Source organism: Musca autumnalis, unplaced genomic scaffold, assembly GCF_047663935.1.
Source record: "Musca autumnalis isolate F117 unplaced genomic scaffold, ASM4766393v1 scaffold_1, whole genome shotgun sequence".
NCBI classification, from domain to species: domain Eukaryota; kingdom Metazoa; phylum Arthropoda; class Insecta; order Diptera; family Muscidae; genus Musca; species Musca autumnalis.
Window position 1 is genome coordinate 19,099,223 of NW_027411644.1, and position 20,222 is coordinate 19,119,444.

At 35.4% G+C, this 20,222-nt stretch overlaps 1 protein-coding gene across 2 annotated transcripts in view; it reads right to left on the bottom strand.

Annotated features, from left to right (window-relative positions):
• LOC141394446 (uncharacterized) overlaps positions 1–18,882 on the bottom strand; it is a 38,093-nt gene extending 19,211 nt beyond the window's left edge. For both annotated transcript variants that reach the window (XM_073968784.1, XM_073968792.1), the window contains exon 1: positions 18,456–18,882. In XM_073968784.1, the coding sequence (XP_073824885.1) occupies positions 18,456–18,506 (51 nt within the window). In that variant the 5' untranslated portion in view covers positions 18,507–18,882. The remainder of the gene's footprint in view (positions 1–18,455) is intronic.
• Positions 18,883–20,222: the final 1,340 nt, after the last annotated feature.

Here is a 20,222-nt window from a genome sequence, read left to right on the forward strand (position 1 = left end):
ATAATTATATATGTATGTTCATACTATATGGAATTTTTATACCCTCCACCATAGCATGGAGGGTATATTAAGTTTGTCATTCCGTTTGTAACACATCGAACTAATCATTTGCGACCCTATAAAGTATATATATTCTTGATCAGGATAAAATTCTAAGACGATCTAGCCATGTCCGTCTGTCTGTCCGTCTGTTGTAATCACTCTATCGTCCGCAATAATTGAGATAGAGTGCTGAAATTTTGCACGCGAGGGTATTTTTTTCATAGGCAGGCCAAGTTCGAAGATGGGCTATATCGGTCCACTCTTTGGTATAGCCCCCATATAACGGTACCTCCGGATTTGAGGTATTTTGAAGTTCTTCGCCATATTTGCGGACCGAATTAGCTATAATTTGGCACTTAGGGTTCCTAGTGATCAACAAACTTATATCCCAAAGGATATGGGCATAGGTCCATGTTTTGGTATAGTCCTCATATAACGGTACCTCCCGATTTTCGTTATTTTGAGAATTTCAGCCACAATTTTTAACCGAACTATCTGAAATTTGACATTTGAGGTTCTCAGTGGTAATGAAATATCTCCACGCAACATCGTCAACATAGGTCCATGTTTTGGTATAGCCCCCATATATCGGTACCTCCCGATTTTCGGTATATTGAGAATTTTAGCTAAAATTTTTAACCGAACTAGCTGTAATTTGCCATTTGAGGTTCCCAGTAGTCGTAAAATATCTCCACCAAACATCGTCAACATAGGTCCATGTTTTGGTATAGCCCCCATATAACTGTACCTCCCGATACTCGGTATTTTGAGAATTTTAACCACAATTAGTAACCGAACTATCTGCAATTTGACATTTGAGGTTCTCAGTGGTCATAAAACATCTCCACGAAACATCGTCAACATAGGTCCATGTTTTGGTATAGCCCCCATATATCGGTACCTCCCGATTTTCGGTATTTTCAGAATTTTAGCTACAATTTTTAACCGAACTATCTGTAATTTGCCATTCCAGGTTCTCAGTGATCATGAAACATCTCCACCAAATATCGTCAACATAGGTCCATGTTTTGGTATAGCCCCCATATAACGGTACCTCCCAATTTTCAGTATTTTGAGAATTTTAGCTACAGTTTTTAACCGAAAATGCTGTAATTTGACATTTGAAGTTCTCAGTGGTCATAAAACATGTCCAACGTAACATCGTTAACATAAGTTCATGTTTTGGTATAGCCCCCATATAACGGTATCTCCCGATTTTCGGTATTTTGAGAATTTTAGCTGCAATTTTTAACCGTACTAGCTGTAATGATCGGTATTTTGAGAATTTTAGCTACAATTTTGTCTATTCAAAAATAATCGTCAATATAGGTCCATGTTTTGGTATATCCCCCCATAAATTTGTACCTCCCGATTTTCGGGAATTTTCAGTGGTCACGAAATTTCTTCACTAAAATTCGTCAAGATGGATCCATTTTTGAGGGTCTACATTGTTTTGATGAAACTGCCCTCAATTTGACTCTTGAAGTTCCCGCCAAAAAATTTAAAGATAAGTTGACTCTTTGATATAGCCCCGTAGGTGGTACCTTTCACCTAGATGAACACATTTTTTTAGTTTAGATTAGATAACACTGTGCAACAAAGTGGAGGTGAAAGTCTGGGGTACGGAAAATTCCTCTTGGGGAAGAAAGGCCTTGGTGAACCCCGAAGGATAGATCAGCTGTGAGTCGAACTTCCGCCTTATGGCGTGATGAAATTTTTGTTAGAGACCCTGTGGGTCATCAGGAATTAGCGTTATATCTTTGTTCACTGTTGCTTAAGTGTTCTACAAAAACAACAAACAAAGATATAATGCTAATTCATGATGGCTTACAGGGTCTCTTGCAAAAACTTCATAACGCGGAAGTTCGACTCACGGCGCATCTGTCCTTCGGGGTTTTTAACATACATACACCAAGGGTTTTCATCTCCAAAAGGAATTATCTCTGCCCCAACATTTGTGTTCACAGTGTAATTTAAGCAATAATGGGAGGCAGTAGTAGTCTATCCATTGTCGAAAAATTGTTCCACCTAAAATTGTGAAAGGACCCTAATTATTCCATTTTAATTAAGACTATTGTTATGGTGGAGGGTATAAAAACTTCGGCCCGGCCGAACTTAACGACTTTTTACTTGTTTAAATTCCCAAAATTACTAACAAATCTTGTTTGTAATCTTAGATTGTTCAAATCTTGCCTTTTGAATAAAGTTTTTATTAGAATGTATAATTGACGTCATTTGGTCTTGCTAAAATTGTCGTGGTTTATTACATAAATAGTAATTTGAATTATTTTTTAACTTCCAATAAAGTTCAGAGATCTTCTTCCAAAATTAGGATTTTTCAAACCTTGCTTTTTGGAAAAGAACTTATTTATTTATGAAGTTCCAATAAATTTTTATAAGTATTGTCTCTCTATTCCCTAAGAGAAAAGTAGCATTTGTCTAATATAGATTTTTTTCAAGTTCAGATTGAAATTTGAAAAGATTTTATATTATATTTTAATTTGTGATGAAATGACCGTTCTGATTAAAATTTAAGATTGTTCAAATTTTGACTTTTGGAAACAAATTACGTGATAATAACTCTATAATAAAAATCGACAAGAGGTTCCTTGTTATTTTAAATTTTCTGGAATATTTTAGTTTTTCTTTCCGAACGGAAGTTTCTGTATGAATATCTATTGCAGCTCTACTAACAAAAAATATAAATGGAATTTTTCTAATTTAGGTTGCTTTTAAGTTGAAATTAAATGAAAGGATTTTCCAAATCTTGCCTTTTGAAATTAAATTGTTTGGTTTTTGTGTTAATGAAGTTAATTTGTTCCAGCTACAATGTTGAATAATTAAAAAAACAATAACTGTATGGGGATCATAAGGGATCCAACGTATTATTTAAAAGATAGTTTGTTTAATTCGTCAAAGTTTTAGAATTAGGCATTAAAATGTTTTATATGTGTATATTTCAAACTATGGTGGTCTGCTCCAACTTGTCCCCACATATATACATACATATGTATGTAATCAATTCGAACTTATTAAATTAACTATGAAGTATCCTCACGCCTGTGATTCATTTATGGTATTCAACAGATTGTTTGTAAAAAATCTTGAACCGTTAAATACGAAAAGTTGAACTATAAAACTATAAATCAGCAATAAAATTTCCAACTTAACAAACAAATGAGGAGTAGGAAATCTCAACGAAATTAAAAAAGGCAAATCAATTTAAGCATCAGAGACAAAGGTAACAGCAGCAACGATAATAACAACAACAAAGAAACAATATAAAACAATAATGGATAAAAGTTATAAGAACGAACAAACTGGAAATACACAAGAACAACAACAGCCACATTTTAACAAACAACAACAAAAAAGTAAAAGCTGAAAGATCCATTATCTTTATGAGCAGTTAAATAAGATCCGCATCGGTAAAGTGGCGTCAAAATTCCTTATACAACTGACACGCAAATGGAATTTTCATCGATCAACAAAGTAAGAAGAGCAGCAACAACAAGAATAAAAGAAACAAACAGAAGAAATAAAAAACACAACAATAATGGTCAATTAAAAATGTGTCACACAAACACATTCACCCGGCCAGAAAAGTGGCATAAACGAAAAAAACCCAAAGAACCAAAAAAAAAAACACATGGCATTCGCTGGCCATAGGAAGGAAGATGAAAAAAGGTCATGTTTAGAAAATAATGTCGCCCAAATCCATTAGCCTAGGATCATTACCAGCAATGTGTTGATAACTACATCAAATGTCCGGTATTGACACAGAGAAAGACGGCGGCCGTTTTCATTCATTCACAAAAAAATATCCTAAATGTGCCAACTGGAAAAACAAACCCCGACAGCGTAAATTTTGTTGCTTATCATTTTGACAATATTATCTCACCTTAACGAATAGGGGAAAGAAAAAGATGAGAGAAAGGATATTTAAAAGGATAGCTTATTTTCCGAACATTTGTTGATGGTTTGAAGGGCAGTAAATATTAGGTGAGTTCTCTAATGGAGCAGGGAATCACATGGAATGTACATATGTTAAATCCCAACAATGCAAAAGTTTAAATTTTGGAGTGTGGTGAAGTTGCAAACAAATTCTCAGCAAAAGTTCGAAAATAGAACAAATATTTTTGATTTCACTTGATCATTAAGCTCAAACTCCAACGAGAAAATTAATAAAAATTAACTTTAAAATGATCTTCGCCTAACAGGAAAAATTTCAATTTTTACATTATTTGTAGACTTTATGTTGCGTTTTATACACGCAGAAAGGTCTTCGGCTTATAGTTTAATGTTCCCTTCTGGATATGTATGTAAATGTGATTTATCATTGTCCACCTCTATAGTTGGAGAAGGCTGCAAATAGGCAGGATGGATGCCAAAGTCAGACAAGGGCACCAGCAAAAGGAAGATGCGCTCTCAAAATCTTGTGATATTTCAATCATAGCAATCTGTTCGATTATGTCAAAAATCTAGGATTGGTCAAATATTGCCTTTTGATTCTAATTTAAAGTTTTTACAGTGTTTTATTTAACTTGCTTTGGTGTCCGTTTAGTTCAAATCTACTAACTCACTTTCCACACAGTTGCAGTTGACCAATCAAACTGAAACTTTGCACACATTTCAGATTTGGATGACAATACATGAATATGAAACCAAAACCAATATGGATCCATTTTTTATTATAGCCGTACCACCCGATTTAAAGTATTTTAAGGATTTTATCTTCATTTTTAAACCGAATTGGCTGACACTTGGCATTTGAAGTTCCCAATGTTACACAAACTTCCCCAATAAAAATTTTGGACATAATAGTACGTTTATATATAACCGGATTTAACAAACTCGAGGTGACGTAGGTCATGGAAGATACCAAGGAACGGTCCTGACCGGCTTTAACATGGCAAAGCCAAGGATTTGTCTTGGTCTCTCTCTTATCTCAAGTGGACACTGACCTCCTCGTGGTGTCGCCTGGGGAACTGCCTTTAACACCCGTTAAAGGTAGTGAGCTAACATGTGCCGCGCGTTCACCTATAAGAACATTAAAAACTTGGGTTTGGGCGTCGGGTTAGTAACCCTCCCCTAGAAAAAACAGCCTACTATGAAAAAACGAAAGAAAAGAAGAACAAATCCCTCAAAAGTTGACGACCCCCGCAAACGTTTTAAGGACCATGATCTGCGAATCTGCACCTGGAATGTTCGCACTCTTTATAGAGAAGGTGCAGTTTACGCATTGGCAGATGTACTTGAAAAGTACAAGGCCGACATTACTGCCATACAGGAAATAGGATGGAACGGGAAAGGCGTCACAACAACACCTAAAGGTGACGCACTGTATTATAGCTGCCATGACACAAAGCATGAGTTTGGTTTCGGATTTGTAGTCGGAGGTTAAAACATCTGGTCTCCAGCTTCACCCCAGTAAATGAAAAACTCGCTGCAATTCGATTAAAAGCAAAATTCTTCAACATCAGCTTTATTTGCGCTCATGCTCCCACTGAAGACAAGGACGAACAGACCAAAGATATATTTTACGAGCGCTTAGAAGAAACTTATGACCGTTGCCCTACCCATGACATTAAAATTATACTAGGCGATTTTAGTGCCAAAATTGGAAAGGAGAATATCTTTGGTCCAACTGTCGGGAAATTCAGTCTTCACAGTGAAACATCTGACAATGGTATGGGGCTGATAGACTTTGCAGCTGCAAGAAACATGGTAGTTAGCAGTACCAGATTTAAACATCTCGACATCCATAGGGGCACCTGGCTGTCTCCAGATCAGAAAATAAGAAATCAAATTGATCACGTTGTGATAGATGGAAGACACTCATCGAGAGTGTTGGATGTGCGCTCGTTCCGAGAAGCAAACATAGACTCGGACCACTACCTTGCTGCAGCAAAGGTACGCACCCGGTTAAACGTAGCAAACAAAGTACGAACAGACACAACACGAAAGTTAGACCTCGGTAAGCTGCAATCACAACAGATAGCCACAGCGTATTCCATTCAACTAGCCCAATTGCTTAATCAAAGCACTCCTCATCCCGATAACATATCAGCGCAATGGCAAAACATTGCCTACTCCACACACAAACAGCCGCAAAATCCATACTTGGATACCAAAGACCTCCACCAAGGAATCCATGGTATTACCAGGAGTGTCGTGCTGCTACCGAAGAGAAAAATGCGGCATATAGGGCTACTTTACAATCAGTAGCAACGCGTAGCGCACGAGAGAGGTATCGGGAGAAAAGGAGAGAGGGGAGACGTCTTTTCCGCAGGAAAAAGAGAGAGATGGAAAAGCGGGAGTGTGAACAAATCGAGATGCACAGGAGATAGAATGAAGTCCGAAAATTCTACCAAAGAGTGAAGCATCAAACTGATGGCTTTGGTACAGGCATCTCCTCCTGTAGAGACCAGCAAGGTAATCTGGTAACTGATACAGATAGTGTGCTCAGGATATGGAAAGAACATTTTTCCAAACTGTTGGTATCCAATAGTAGCGAAGTCGACGATACCACAGATCCAATACCAGAAGATGGTATTGAATGTATACCACCCGGCCAAGATGAGGTAAAGACAGCAAAAACCGGCTGAAGAATAATAAGGCAGCAGGAGCTGATGGCCTACCAGGCGAGCTGTTTAAAACCGGAGGCGACACGCTGATAAGGTGTATGCATCAACTAGTTAGCTACATCTGGCAGGAAGAACGTGTACCCGACGATTGGAACCTGAGCATCCTGTGTCCCATCCCTAAGAGAAGCCTTTATGCTCCAACCATAGGGGCATAAGTCTTCTCCCTATCGCCTACAAGATAGTGTCAGGGATATTGTGCGAACGACTAAAGCCCATGGTCAACGAGATAATTGGGCCATACCAATGCGGCTTTAGACCTGGCACGTCCACCAATGACCAGATATTTACCCTGCGGCAAATCCTGGAGAAGACCCAAGAGATGCAGATCGGCACATACCACCTTTTTGTCGATTATAAAGCAGCCTTCTACAGCCCGCTACGTTCAAAGGTATTCCAAGCAATGTCTGAATTTGGTATCCCCGCAAAACTCATTCGGCTTTGTAAAATGACTCTAAAGCTGGGTACACATTGTCAGTTTTGAATGACAGTTTTGCTGTTGCTTGCTAGTGTGGCCAAAATATTTTGTGGTTGCTGGACGGTTTGACAGTTATCGATAATTGCAAAAAAACGACATTCAAAACTGACAATGTGTACTGCACTTAACTGACACAAGATCTTTAGTTAAAATAGGAAAGAACCTCTCCGAAGAGTTTTGTACCAAACAGACAGCCTTTCGTGTGATCTTTTCAACATCCTGCTAGAAAAGGTTATACGAGAGGCAAACGTCAAAGAAAGTGGCACAATCTACACCAATAGCCACATGTTACTTGCCTATGATGACGATCAGTAAAAGAAGTAACCGATACCTTTATGAAGGTCGAAGGAAAATCTGCTAAAGTGGGTCTGGCGGTAAACGGCGAGAAGACCAAGCTGATGGTGTCGACACGCAATGCGTCCATTGAGATCGGACCAACTGTTGAAATTGGTTCCTATAATTTTGAGGTATTAAAAGACTTCGTATACCTCGGCACCGCCGTAAACACAACAAACGACATCAGTTGTGAAATAAAAAGAAGAATTGTATTGACCAACAGATGCTATTTTGGCTTAAGTAAGCACTTTAAAAACAAAGCCACAACTCGTCAAACAAAAATAACGCTTTACAAAACACTGATATTACCCGTGCTGATATATGGTTCCGAAGCCTGGGTACTTGCGCAAGCATATAAGGCAGTGCTTGGTGTGTTTGAGAGTAAAATTCTTCGAAAGATGTACGGACCAATCTGCGTTGACGGTGAATATCGACCTCGTATGATATCGACCATATTAGAAGAATGAGCTATGATGAACCTGCTAAAAAGGGGTATAAATTCGAGCCACATGGCGGTGCACGCAGAATTGGCAGGCCAAAGAATAGATGGCGCAAACAAGTGGATGAAGAGATGACAAGGCGCGGTATTCCAAAAAGCGAAGCACGAAACAAAGAGAATTGGAGATCTTTTCTTAGTTCGGTGTATGGAACAAATGGTCTGTAATGGTCCAAGTAAGTAAGTCAGGTTTTCGTATAGCCCTTATATTACGGTACCACACGATTTCAAGCATTTTAAAGTTTTTATCCGAATTTTCGGCCTAAATTGGCTATAATTTTGTTATTAGGTTCTCAGTGGTCAAAAAATGTAATTACTGAAAAGTTAAAAATAAAAAATAATTAATAAAACAACTTACACTGTTTTATTTATAAATGCACTTAAAACTAGAATTTTTTCATGATGGAATCTCTCAAAAATGTTCTAGTTTTAAGGGCATTTATAAATAAAACACTGTAACTTATTTTTTTTTTTTTGATAATTTTTTATTTTAAGTTTATATTGAATTGTTCAAGTTTTGCCTTTTGAAAATCAGTTTTTTATTGGATTATGTGATATCGGAGGTTTGTTTATTCTCAGAGAAAAATGTATTTTTTCTAAAAATGGTTTATCAGCATGAATTAAAAACCAAACTGTCTAATATTGTCCCTACAATAATATGTTTTGTCATAATTTTTTATGTATGTATATTGTCATTTCTAAAATGTAAATGCCTTATCAATTTGCGTCTTTAAGAATATATATTATCACTTCGACTATATATAGTGTTGGGCCAAACATGTCATAGCTCCTGTTAACAATATGTATGTATGATAATATTAACAATATATATGTATGATCGATATCGTAATGAAAAAATGGTGAGTTTTGACTTCTTTAATTCCACTATCAGTTAAGATTTTCTTTCTCTTGTTATATTTCTAATTCTTTATGTTTGCTTTGAAATCTAAAAAATCTTAAATTAAAACCTCATCAAATTATGTATATAATGTTGTCCTCTGCAAATCATACTCGGTCCCCTGGTACCTGGTATGATGTTCTAATTAAACGTTTTATTTGACTAAACCAACAAACCAGTCATGATGGCAGCACCATTCGTCACTTCTGTATGTCTTGGCTGGCTGTCTGTCTGTCCGCCCGGGCTCTCTGGTCGCTTATCAACTATCAAAATAATTAAATTATCACTTCTATTTTTTCGTTAAGATACTCCTTGCTTTCAACATAAGTTTGTTTTTCCCACATGCCACAACGGACGTAAAAATTCAACGGAAAAATAATGAAACTGAAATGAAATTTAATTACAGTCTTAAATGAGTTAATAAGACTTTAGCACGTAATAAAAGTCATAAATTATAAAAAAAATGACAAACAGACAAAATGATGCCGCCGAAATCCAAACACACAAAATGCTTAAAAACACGCTTTGCAATTGACCAATAAGAAATGAAGAAAAAAAAGAAAAACTCCACACCAAAAACAAGGAGGGGTATGGGAAAAACTAATAAAAAAATTACAATAAAAAACGAAAGACAATAAGAAGGGGTTTTATGGTCTTCTTTTCATGAAACAAAATGAAAAACAAAAACACCCACCAAACGAAAAATAAAGATGGTTAGGCCATAATACAAGAAATTGTTAAAATGGTTGTGATGGCGGTCGGCGGCGGCTCCAGCAGCAATTAGACAAAAGAACCAAATTGAAAAAAAAAAACGAACTAAATCGATAAGAAATTAATAAGGTCTTAAACCCACATAGGAGTGTAGAGCCACAACGATTCAACATTGAATGGGCACATTTAAACAAAAACAACAGATTCACCTTTATTTTTTGAAGAGTCATTGTGAGACAACAACAACCACAAGGAAATGGTAAAATAATAAAAAGGTGACATTATTTTTTTTCATGAATTGAAGTCAATGAAATGAAAGTGTCATTTAAGTGCCGCCGCAGAAATGCTGACTGCCTGGCTGGCTATGAAAGAAAATAAAATAATGGGCGCGTGTCTAATGTTCATATCTGAACATGGCAACTGTGCAATGCAGATAATGTGAGAATGAAAACTCATTGAAGAGTAGTAGATAATGGATAAGATGTTGTTGAAAAGAACTCCATGTTTGACCTATAGGCGAAAATTACCCTAAATAGTTTTAATTTGGCTGGCATACCAGTGTGATCAGATCTGAGCAATTGTTGCAGCTAAGTCAGCATTAAAATAGTGCTAAAAATGCTTAAATAAATATTAAAATGCCAAGAAAAAATGCTAAATTTAAAAACGTTGTTTTTTTTTTTTTATAAAATATTTATACCCTCCATCATAGTATGGAAGGTATATTAGGTTTGTTGCCCGTTTGTAACGCATTGAAATAATCATGCGACCCTATAAAGTATATACATATGTATATTCTTGATCAGGGTAAAATTCTTAATCGATCTATGTGTGTCTGTCCACCCGTCTGTGGCAATCACTCTAGCATCTACAAAAATTGAGACACAGAAATTTTGGAAAGATGTGTCTTTTGTTTTGTTTGTTGATACATATTTTGGTATAGCCCCCATATAACGGTACCGGCCAATTTCAGATATTTTGCTGCTTTTGGCTAGATTTTCAGGCCGAATTAGCTTTGATTTGGTATTTAAGGTTCCAAAAAATGTATCCACCAAAACTTGTGGATATAGGGTCCTCCATATAGCCTCCATATAACCTCACCACCTGATTTCTGATATTTTGACGCTTTCACCTACATTTTCAGACCGAATTTAGGCCCTGTAGGAAATGTCAATAGTGAATCTATACTGACATACTACTGACATTGTCAACAGTACTACTGACAAAGTGTAGACAACTAATGTAATTTCCTATAGACATTTTGTATGAACGTGTCATTCGAAAGTCAGTACTGACAATGGAACTAGTATGTCAATAGTAAGTCAGTAGTTCCTGAGGAACCATGTGTTGACATTGGAGGTAGTGAGTCAGTATAGACATTGCAGGTAGTAAGTCAATATAGACATTGGAGGTAGTAAGTCAGTATAGACATTGGAGGTAGTGAGTCAGTATAGACAATGGAGGTAGTGAGTCAGTATAGACATTGGAGGTAGTGAGTCAATAGTACCAGATTTTCAATACTAATTTTTTTAGCTTATTTGGAACTTTTCATAGATAAAACAGCTATATAGTACGTTTAATAAGAAGACGAAGCTATACATTTGTTTAAATACTATATTTCATTTAAGAATAAAACAAATAATATTGAAAATGCTAAAAATGTACAAATTGCGTATTACAGTATTTTTATCTTTTTAAATGGCTGAGCCAAAGATTCCACATAAGTAAAAATTAGTAAATAAAGACAATGTTTTCAAGGCTGCTTAAACATTTTAACATATAAATAATAAAAAACGTTTTCGTTTTATTTTCTTGGCCAAGTCGCACCAATGACTTGTCTGCTTAAAATAGTTCTTCTTCTGTTGCACTTAACGTTTTATCAGGCGATTCGCTGAATGTTGATATAACATCTAGGAATTGAAAAGAATAAACATGTATAAATAAACATAAATAAAAAATATGTCCTTAAATTTGCTTGCCTATTACAGCTGTATAACATTCGCAAAATCTCACAATCGATTTTTGCCAAATAATTCTTCAACATTGTAATTCATTATTATGTTTAGTTGCATTCAGCATTTCCACCGAGACGGGACAATATATACATCAGGCTCCACAATCTTCTCTAAAGGTTCCACATAATGTCTAATTGTCGAAATTTCACCACAAATGTTGTTAGTCGCCTCAGAATTCTTACTTTGCTATAGAATTGTTTATTTTTCACTTGTCTTTTATATTTTCTTTTGCTCATACTTGTTATTGAAATTATATGCTTTAAGTTTTCACGATATTTTATTGATTTTTACAAAAACACTTTTTTCACCAACCGCAAAAATTATTTTACGCCAAACAATTAAGAAAATTAAAAAAAGATGCTTCGTTGGGCTATCATCTGTCAATATACACAATGCTTCTTCTTATTAAGGTAAAGGTATCAATAGTTGACAACCCGGTGACAAAGTGTTGACTTTGTCACCATATTAGTAGACAAAGTGGCGACATGTCAACACATGACCCCACACTTCCTACAGGGGGGTTCCTAGTGGTTAAAAACGGTATATAACAAAAATTGCGGAGATAGGATAATGTTTTGGAATAGCCCCATATTTTCATATTTTAGCTGACCTTATTTTACTGACTGAATTGTTAGGTATTTGGGGTTCCCAGCGGTCGAAAAACTTCTCCACCTAAAGTAGAGGCATTGGTACTTTCGTAATAAAAAATTTCAATCGGTTTAGTGAATTCAGAAAACCCTATTATTTAGTGTCTTTTTACTTACTAAATGTTGCTGAAACATTTTTTCCAGCAACTTTTCCTTTATACAACTGTCAAACTCTGCAACCTTAGTAATAATTATTACTAATTATCACGTAAAAAGACACAGCTATTGTGTCTAAATAAAGCTTTTTTATTATTTTTAAGTGTTCTTGGAGTGATTTAATAAAGTGACATGTTTCCAAAAAAAAATACAAATCCACTTGTGAGACCAAAAGTGGTTTTATTCCGAAAAAAAATTTCGTTTTTCATTTTCTGAAGAAGCTAAATACGGAATTAATTCCACTTTCGATCGGAATTGGTTTCTGTGACATGCCTGATAAAAAGAACGCTTGTATTCTCTTGCTTTACTTCTCCAAATTTTGCCATGTTATGAGATATCGTATTCATTAACTTTTCATTGCAGCCTTGGGCTTCCCTTTTAAACAATTTGAAACATTGTTTTTTTACAGTGTTTTATATAACTTGCTTTGGTGTCCGTTTAGTTAAAATCTAGTAACTCATTGTCCGCACAGTGGCAGTTGACCACTCGAAATAAAACTTTGCACACGTTTCAGATTTGGATGACAATACATGAATATGAATCCATTCCTTCCTACTGCCCCCATATAGCGGTACCACCCAATTTCAGGTATTTTGAGGATTCTAACTTAATTTTTAGCCCGAATTGACTGTAATTTGCATTTGGGGTTACCAGTGGTACAGAAACTGACCCACCAAAAATGTTGGAAATACGTCAAGGTTTTGGTATAGCGGTACCACACGATTTCAGGTATTTTACGGATTTTATCTTCATTTTTGGCTGAAACTTGACATTTGGAGTTCGCAATGGTACAACAACTTCCCCAACAAAACCGCCCGATTCAGACATTTTAAAGATTTTTTCTACATTTTCGGCCTAAATTGGCTGTAATTTTGTTATGGGGTTCTCAGTGGTCAACAACATTTATTTACTAAAAAGTTACAAATAAAAAATAATTAAAAAATTAAGTTACATTGTTCTACTTATAAATGCACTAACAACTAGAAAAAAATGTTTCGCTTAGCCTCAATATGAATATTCTTCTTCATGATTGAATCTCTCAAATAAAGCGCTTGCATTTAATTCTTAGATGAACAAGATGAGCACTCGCTTTACGTTTTCGTACGATTCACCATACAAATGTTCTCATTGTGTTCGTCATTGATTTAAATTAATAATGATGACAAAATTAAACGGCAAGCGTTTTATTTGAGAAATTCCATCATGAGGAAGACAGTACTTATTAAGTCTAAGTGAAAAATTATTTTCTAGTTGTTAGTGCATTTATAAATATAACACTGTAACTTAGTTATACCCTACACCACTATGTGGAAAGGCTATTATAAATTTGTTTTGCTAAAAATGCATGTAACACCGCGAAATATTCTTCGGAGACCCGCAATCTTCATATCGCGACGAGATAAAGCGATTTTGATATATGCGTGTCTGTCTGTCCATTATAAATTGTAATCAAACTCTAGGCCGGAATTATAGACCGATCGTCACGAAATTTTGCATGGAGGTCGGGTTCAGACCAGAATAGATCCCTCTTTTTTTGTTGGAGATGATCGTGAAATATTTAGCGGGTGAAATGGACCAAAAACATAATTTTTATCCCATTTTGTAGCGGCTCTTTAGGTCGCAATAATAGTCCGATCAACGCGAAATTTTAAATACGATAAGAGTATATGACAAAGAAGTAGCTCGCAATTTGAGATGCCGATCAGATAATATTTAGAGGGTTAAATAGACCAGAACTTTTGTGTGAAAATTGTGAAAAAAAAAAATAATATACAGCATATATCTTTGTTCCTGAAAGACACATTCTTCCCTGGTGAGTTATATTTGGAAGACGATCTCTTGACCTCTGCACTGATGTCGATTACGTTGATGTACGTGATCAGATAACAGAGCTACAGCCTAATATATCCAGTTTTTTGTTTGTAGTGTAGTAATTAACACTCTAGAGGTCGCAATTATAGCTCAATAGTCACGAAATTTTGCACGAGGTAAGAGTTTAGGTAGAAGAAAATGCATATAATTGTACATGATGATCTGATATTATTTAGCGGGTGACATAGACCATTACTTTTGTATGAAAAATTTAAAAATTTTATTTTTGGTCCATATTTTAATTCCTGGACGACATATACCCGCAAAATAGCCTACATATGGAATAATAACTACTGACCTTTCCCCTGATGCAAATTGCAATAATGTGTCTGCTAGATAACGGGCCTACTGCCTAATATATACTGGGTTTTGTGTAGAGACCCACAATTTCCTCCCATGCTACAAATTGTCTCTATCATGACAGAGACATTTTCAGTTCAGTTGTCAAATTGGAGTTTTTATACAAATATTGCAACATGGGGTCGCCTCGCCACATATTTTACAACTCAGGATTTAGGGTAAAGGGGATACAAACAAAATACGACCAAAGATGTGTCTCATCGAAATATTGGTTATAGACCCCAAGTATGTTTGGACGAAATTCGTTTCAGACAATTTGAAGTCTATTTAGCCCTGTCTGTTCTCTTAATGTCTAGCTGGCTGATGCGCACGATAACTCTCGAACGGACCGATTAGAACCAAATTTTAAACTTCGTAATATTTTACCCAAACTTTGTTTAAGTTCGAATGTAGGCTATGTCGGTCCACACCTCCCCCAAAAAAGTTCAAAATTGTGCGAACGATAACTGGCGAAGTGAGCAATCGATTTGCTCCAAACTTTCCATATATTATTATTTCTTCCAGATATAGATCGGATTAGTCCACACCTTAGGGTACATCCCACATAAAATTGGGAAAATGGAAATTTAAGAGTTCTCTCGAATCGTTTTCATTTTTTTCAGCAGATTGTACTTGCGCCCCAAATCAGCAAGATAACTCTCAAGAAGATTTTCTGATAGGTTGTAACTTTACACATCGTATTATTTCAGCCTGTCATGTATGAGGTTGGAATATGGACTATATCGGCCCGTCCTTCGAGTACCCCCCTGATCTATTTGATTAGATCCCGTATCGGATCTATTTGATTTTTTTTTTTTTTTTTTGAAGAAGAAGGTTCTTTTCACGGTCCCTGTCCTGGTCCCTTTTCCGGGGTAGAAGTTCCAAAAACCCCTGCCAGCTCCAACTGGCAACTGAAAAATAATTATCAAACTTTTCCAAAATTTAGACGTTAGTTCACTAAAATTGATTTGTTATAGCGCCATATTACGATACCTACAGATTCCACGTATTTTGGAGCAAACCCGTGTTACAAAATAAATATATTTTTATACAGCAGAGGCTGAGGACATATCACCGTTAGTGCAGCTAACTTATACTATCTTCTTTGAATATGAATATTGAATATGAATAATTTTGGGATTTACAAATTTGTTTGGATGCAAAATTTTTGAATTTCTATTCCTTGTTATAAATTATACATTTCTAAAAAATAATCAAAAATTGGAAAACTCACATTGATTAAGAGTTTTCCAATTTTCGATTATTTTTTAGAAATGTATAATTTATATATTTTTCCACAAACATCCCGGTAAAGATAAGGGAGGCTTCTCTTATATCAATGGATTCATATTAAGTAATTGATATGTGACATAGTTTTGATATACGAGTCCGAACGGCGTGTCCTAAATTGCCACTTGTAGAGACGTTTTTCATGGCTGAAATACTCAGGAAATATCGCCAACATTACTAAGGGGTATTTACCACCGTTGAAAATTTGATGTTGCATGGCCGGAAAAAAATCATATTCATATTATTATATTGTTTGATGGGAACCGAACCCGGACATTCTGCGTGTAAGGCGGTTGCATATAGCTAATTCTTACAGGTTGTGGTGTAGGGTATCACATGGTCGGCCTTGTCCGACTACAGCCTTTGCTTACTTGTTTTTAATTATTTTTTACTACAATTTAAATTTCCACAATTTTTATGAAACTTGACAACAGATACCTTTTGCATTGGTAAATACTGGCAACATATCCCGTCGAACTAAACAAAATTAATTTCCACTCTAAAACATTTTGTTGTTATTCAAATGTTTGAAATATGGACTTTACTAAACACGTAAAGATGTGTAATAAATATAGACAAAATAAAGTGTACTGAACAAATTTAGTAGTTCAACGTTTATTACTACTTACATATTCCGCCTAAGAGTATGCATCACTTTATTTAAAAACAAGAAAACTACTAAATTGTAACGGCTATACCAATAAAAAACGCCACCAATCCTCTATTTGAGAAACACTGGCACGGTTTGTGTGGTTGGTTATAGCTGTAATATGCATACCAACAAAATTTTGTTATGTTGCCTTCGTTGTAATTCCACGACACATAACAGTGGAAATGGTTAGTCTTGTTTTGCAAACACTTTCGTCGGGGTTGTGTGAGGTTGCCAAAGAAAAACTTCTCATTGAAGTTTTTTCTTTGTTCACCTTTATACTTCGAGCTGACGATTGATGTTTGGGTATAAAAGGTTTTTTGTTGAAGTTATTGAAGAATAACTTTGGTGGAGAATATCCACAAACAAGAAACAAGGGAACTGGTGAGAAGTGACTAGTCAGACTTCTCGCATATCTAAGAGTGCACCCCAATTCATTTTAATTCAAGAATATGGGACTTACTAACATTTCATCGTCGAATCCGGACAGCGCGCCGCGTGTCATAATACTCCACTTGTAGTCCAGTCAAAATAGACATGCGTATAAGGTGGAAATAACAAAAAATCCTTTAAAGCAGAATTTTGGTGGAAAGCTAGAGTTTGCCATTAGAAGTAACGTCCCAGAGGTCACCATCGGCCCCCTCTGTGTGCAAACGAAGAAACAAGGGAACTGATGAGATCCTGTGCCGAGGATCGCAACTATTCTTCCCTGCCTTACCCCTTGGCGAACAATGCCAAACTTTCTCCACTAATAAATTAGTTGTTTTAAAATATTAAAACAACAACAATGGGATTAAGACAGACTATTTTGAAAAAAAAAAATATTTGTAAAATTGTTTTATTCCGTCGGAAAAATACCTTAACATCAGAATAGATATACTTATTTAAAAGTAAAAACAAACAGTTGTCTTTTGCATAGATCTAACGCGGTATCAGTGGTGACATTTTATGCAAGATGAAACATGGCTTAAGAGGTTTTTATTTTTTATAAATTCGATAAACTTTTTTGTTGATTTTTGCCAAACGTCGAGTAAGTATTTGAGTTCTTAATATATCAACGTGCAATTTTAATACAATTAAAATTAGAATGCATAGAAAAAATAGAAATTGGTAATTCAAAAAAAATCAAATGTCAAATCGAAAAATTTAAATTATATAGGAAGTAGTTCAGATTTCAATTAAAATCATAAATCTACAAAAGAATTCAATTGGAATTAGCATATTATTTCGAAAGGTAATCCCCATGTTTGGCTAAATATTTTGTTAATATATGCAATTAAACAGTTTTTTTGATGGTTAAAAGGGCAAGCAGTATTCCATACAGACTCATTTTGTGTAATTGTATCAAAACAAATTCTTCTCTAAATACGTATCAAAAAGTCGTTACTATTGAAGAAAATATTTTATGCCGAACGCAAATTGATTTTTATAATGCAAATGAGATTGGCGATGTATAAATAGTGCAATCCTCCATAAAGCTCAGTAAGAACCTAGTCGTTATGTTGTTCACTTGGGAGTGGTTGTAGATAAAACTAAGATTGGTAATTCCGACGGCAATAACTCAGATTTTCGAATTCATTACATGAATATTAATATTATATTATTATTTTACGAATTTATTACATGAATTAATATTAATATCGTTCGTTTTTATTCTTTTTTATTTTGTATGTTTTTACATTGTTTTTATTTTGATTACCGCATAAATATTGTGTATTGTTTTTTAGTATGTCAAACAGTTATTTTTTATCATTTTCTTCTTGCAAGATATGTAATCTCTAAAAGATAATTTCACTTTTTCGCATTTTGTTTATTGTTTGTTGTTTTTCTTTTAATTTTTTTTTTTTCAAATATGTGTTTCTTTTTTGTTTTTACGAGAATTTACCTTAAGTTGCATTGTCGATGAACTTAAAATACTGCTGCTGTCACAAACCATAGATTTTAGTTATTTGCATAAAATTCACAGGGGCGAAACAGGTAATACTGATCTGTTATTCTTATCCACAAATTTTTGAAGAGTATATTTTTAAATTTTTACTTTTGTAATCTCATATAGTTGCACATAAAAATTTATTTCTAAAAAAATCTTTTTTTTTAATTTTTAAAGACGCGCGACATATTTAACTTTTTTGACACCTATCCGATTAATTTTTTTTGTTTTTTGGTATGTCAAAAACCACGGAACCGAAGAGGATCTCATTAACCACTGAGCGGTGACGATGGTAATTGTGGTTTGTGATGGGTACTAACACCGATAGCGGCACCGACACCATGCCCTAACTGGATGTTCAGCAGTTACAGTTTCATATTGTGTTTCATTTTTTTCTGTTCCTGTATGGGTGAATAGCAACGATTCATATATGTATATATGAAAGAAATGATAACAACAACAAAATCTGGGTACCTCAGACCTGCGGTTAACCTGAACAATTGGAAAAAGCGGGAAAAGAAAAAAAAAAACAACAAAACAACACTCGAAGCCCCGGAATTGGAATCGGCATATGTGTGTGAATTATGATTTATTTGCCCAGAACCAACACCACACACAGGCCACCAGACCACCATCACCACCACCACAATAGCACCGCTACACCTTTGCCAAGTAGAAATTGTAACAACAAAATTCCATTCTGAAGAAGAGGGAGATCCGCAAAGGTAGAAAGCAAGTGGGTCCCCACATTTCTGTTTAACTGTGTGTGTGCATGACTTGTGGGTGAGTGTGTATGGTAGAGGTGTGTTAGTATATCGGTGTTATCTTATCGCATTTGTTTTCAAAAGATAAGCAAGCCAATGATTGAAATTGCTCGGCATTTAAGCACTGCAACCAATATAAGTTAGTCTATTTGTTGTTTTTGCTGTTGTTGAACCAACACACTGCGCCGCCCGCCAGCCACACCATATGTGTGTTGAATTGTGTGTCGGATATATGGTAGGGATTGTAACTGATAACTATCGGTGTGCTACAAATTGCGCATGCGTGTTCAGTTTTATTTCATACCAAAATTCTACCTTGGTGTTTGTTTATACAATATGACAACTCATAACCACAGACATACGTGCATATCCGCAGTTCTTGTACACCCAGAGAAATGTTGGTCATTCATTTCAAAATAAAAGTATTTTTAGGGCGAACCCGAAACAGATACATATTTTCTTCTAAATAATCCATTTCACAAAATATTTTTGAGCCAGGGGTTTCTTCAACAAAAATTAGGGTGTTTTTTAACCTTTAAAGAAAGTAACGTTCATATAAACATCCCAGAAGTGACTAGTCAGACTTCTCGCATATCTATGAGTGCACCCCAATTCATATTAACTCAAGAATATGAGACCTACTTACTTACTTAGCTGGCCCATTACAGAACATTTGTTCCATAGACCGAACTAAGAAAAGATCTCCAAGTCTCTCTGTTTAGTGCTTCGCTTTTTGGAATACCGCGCCTTGTCATCTTTTTATCCACTTGCTTGCACCATCTATTCTTTGGCCTGCCGATTCTGCGTGCACCGCCATGTGGTATGTATTCATACGCCTTTTTAGCGGGTTCATCATCGCTCATTCTTATTATATGGCCTAGCCAACGCAATCGCTGCATCTCGATACGTTTAACTATATTGATGTCGTTGTATAGCAGATACAGCTCGTGGGTAATGC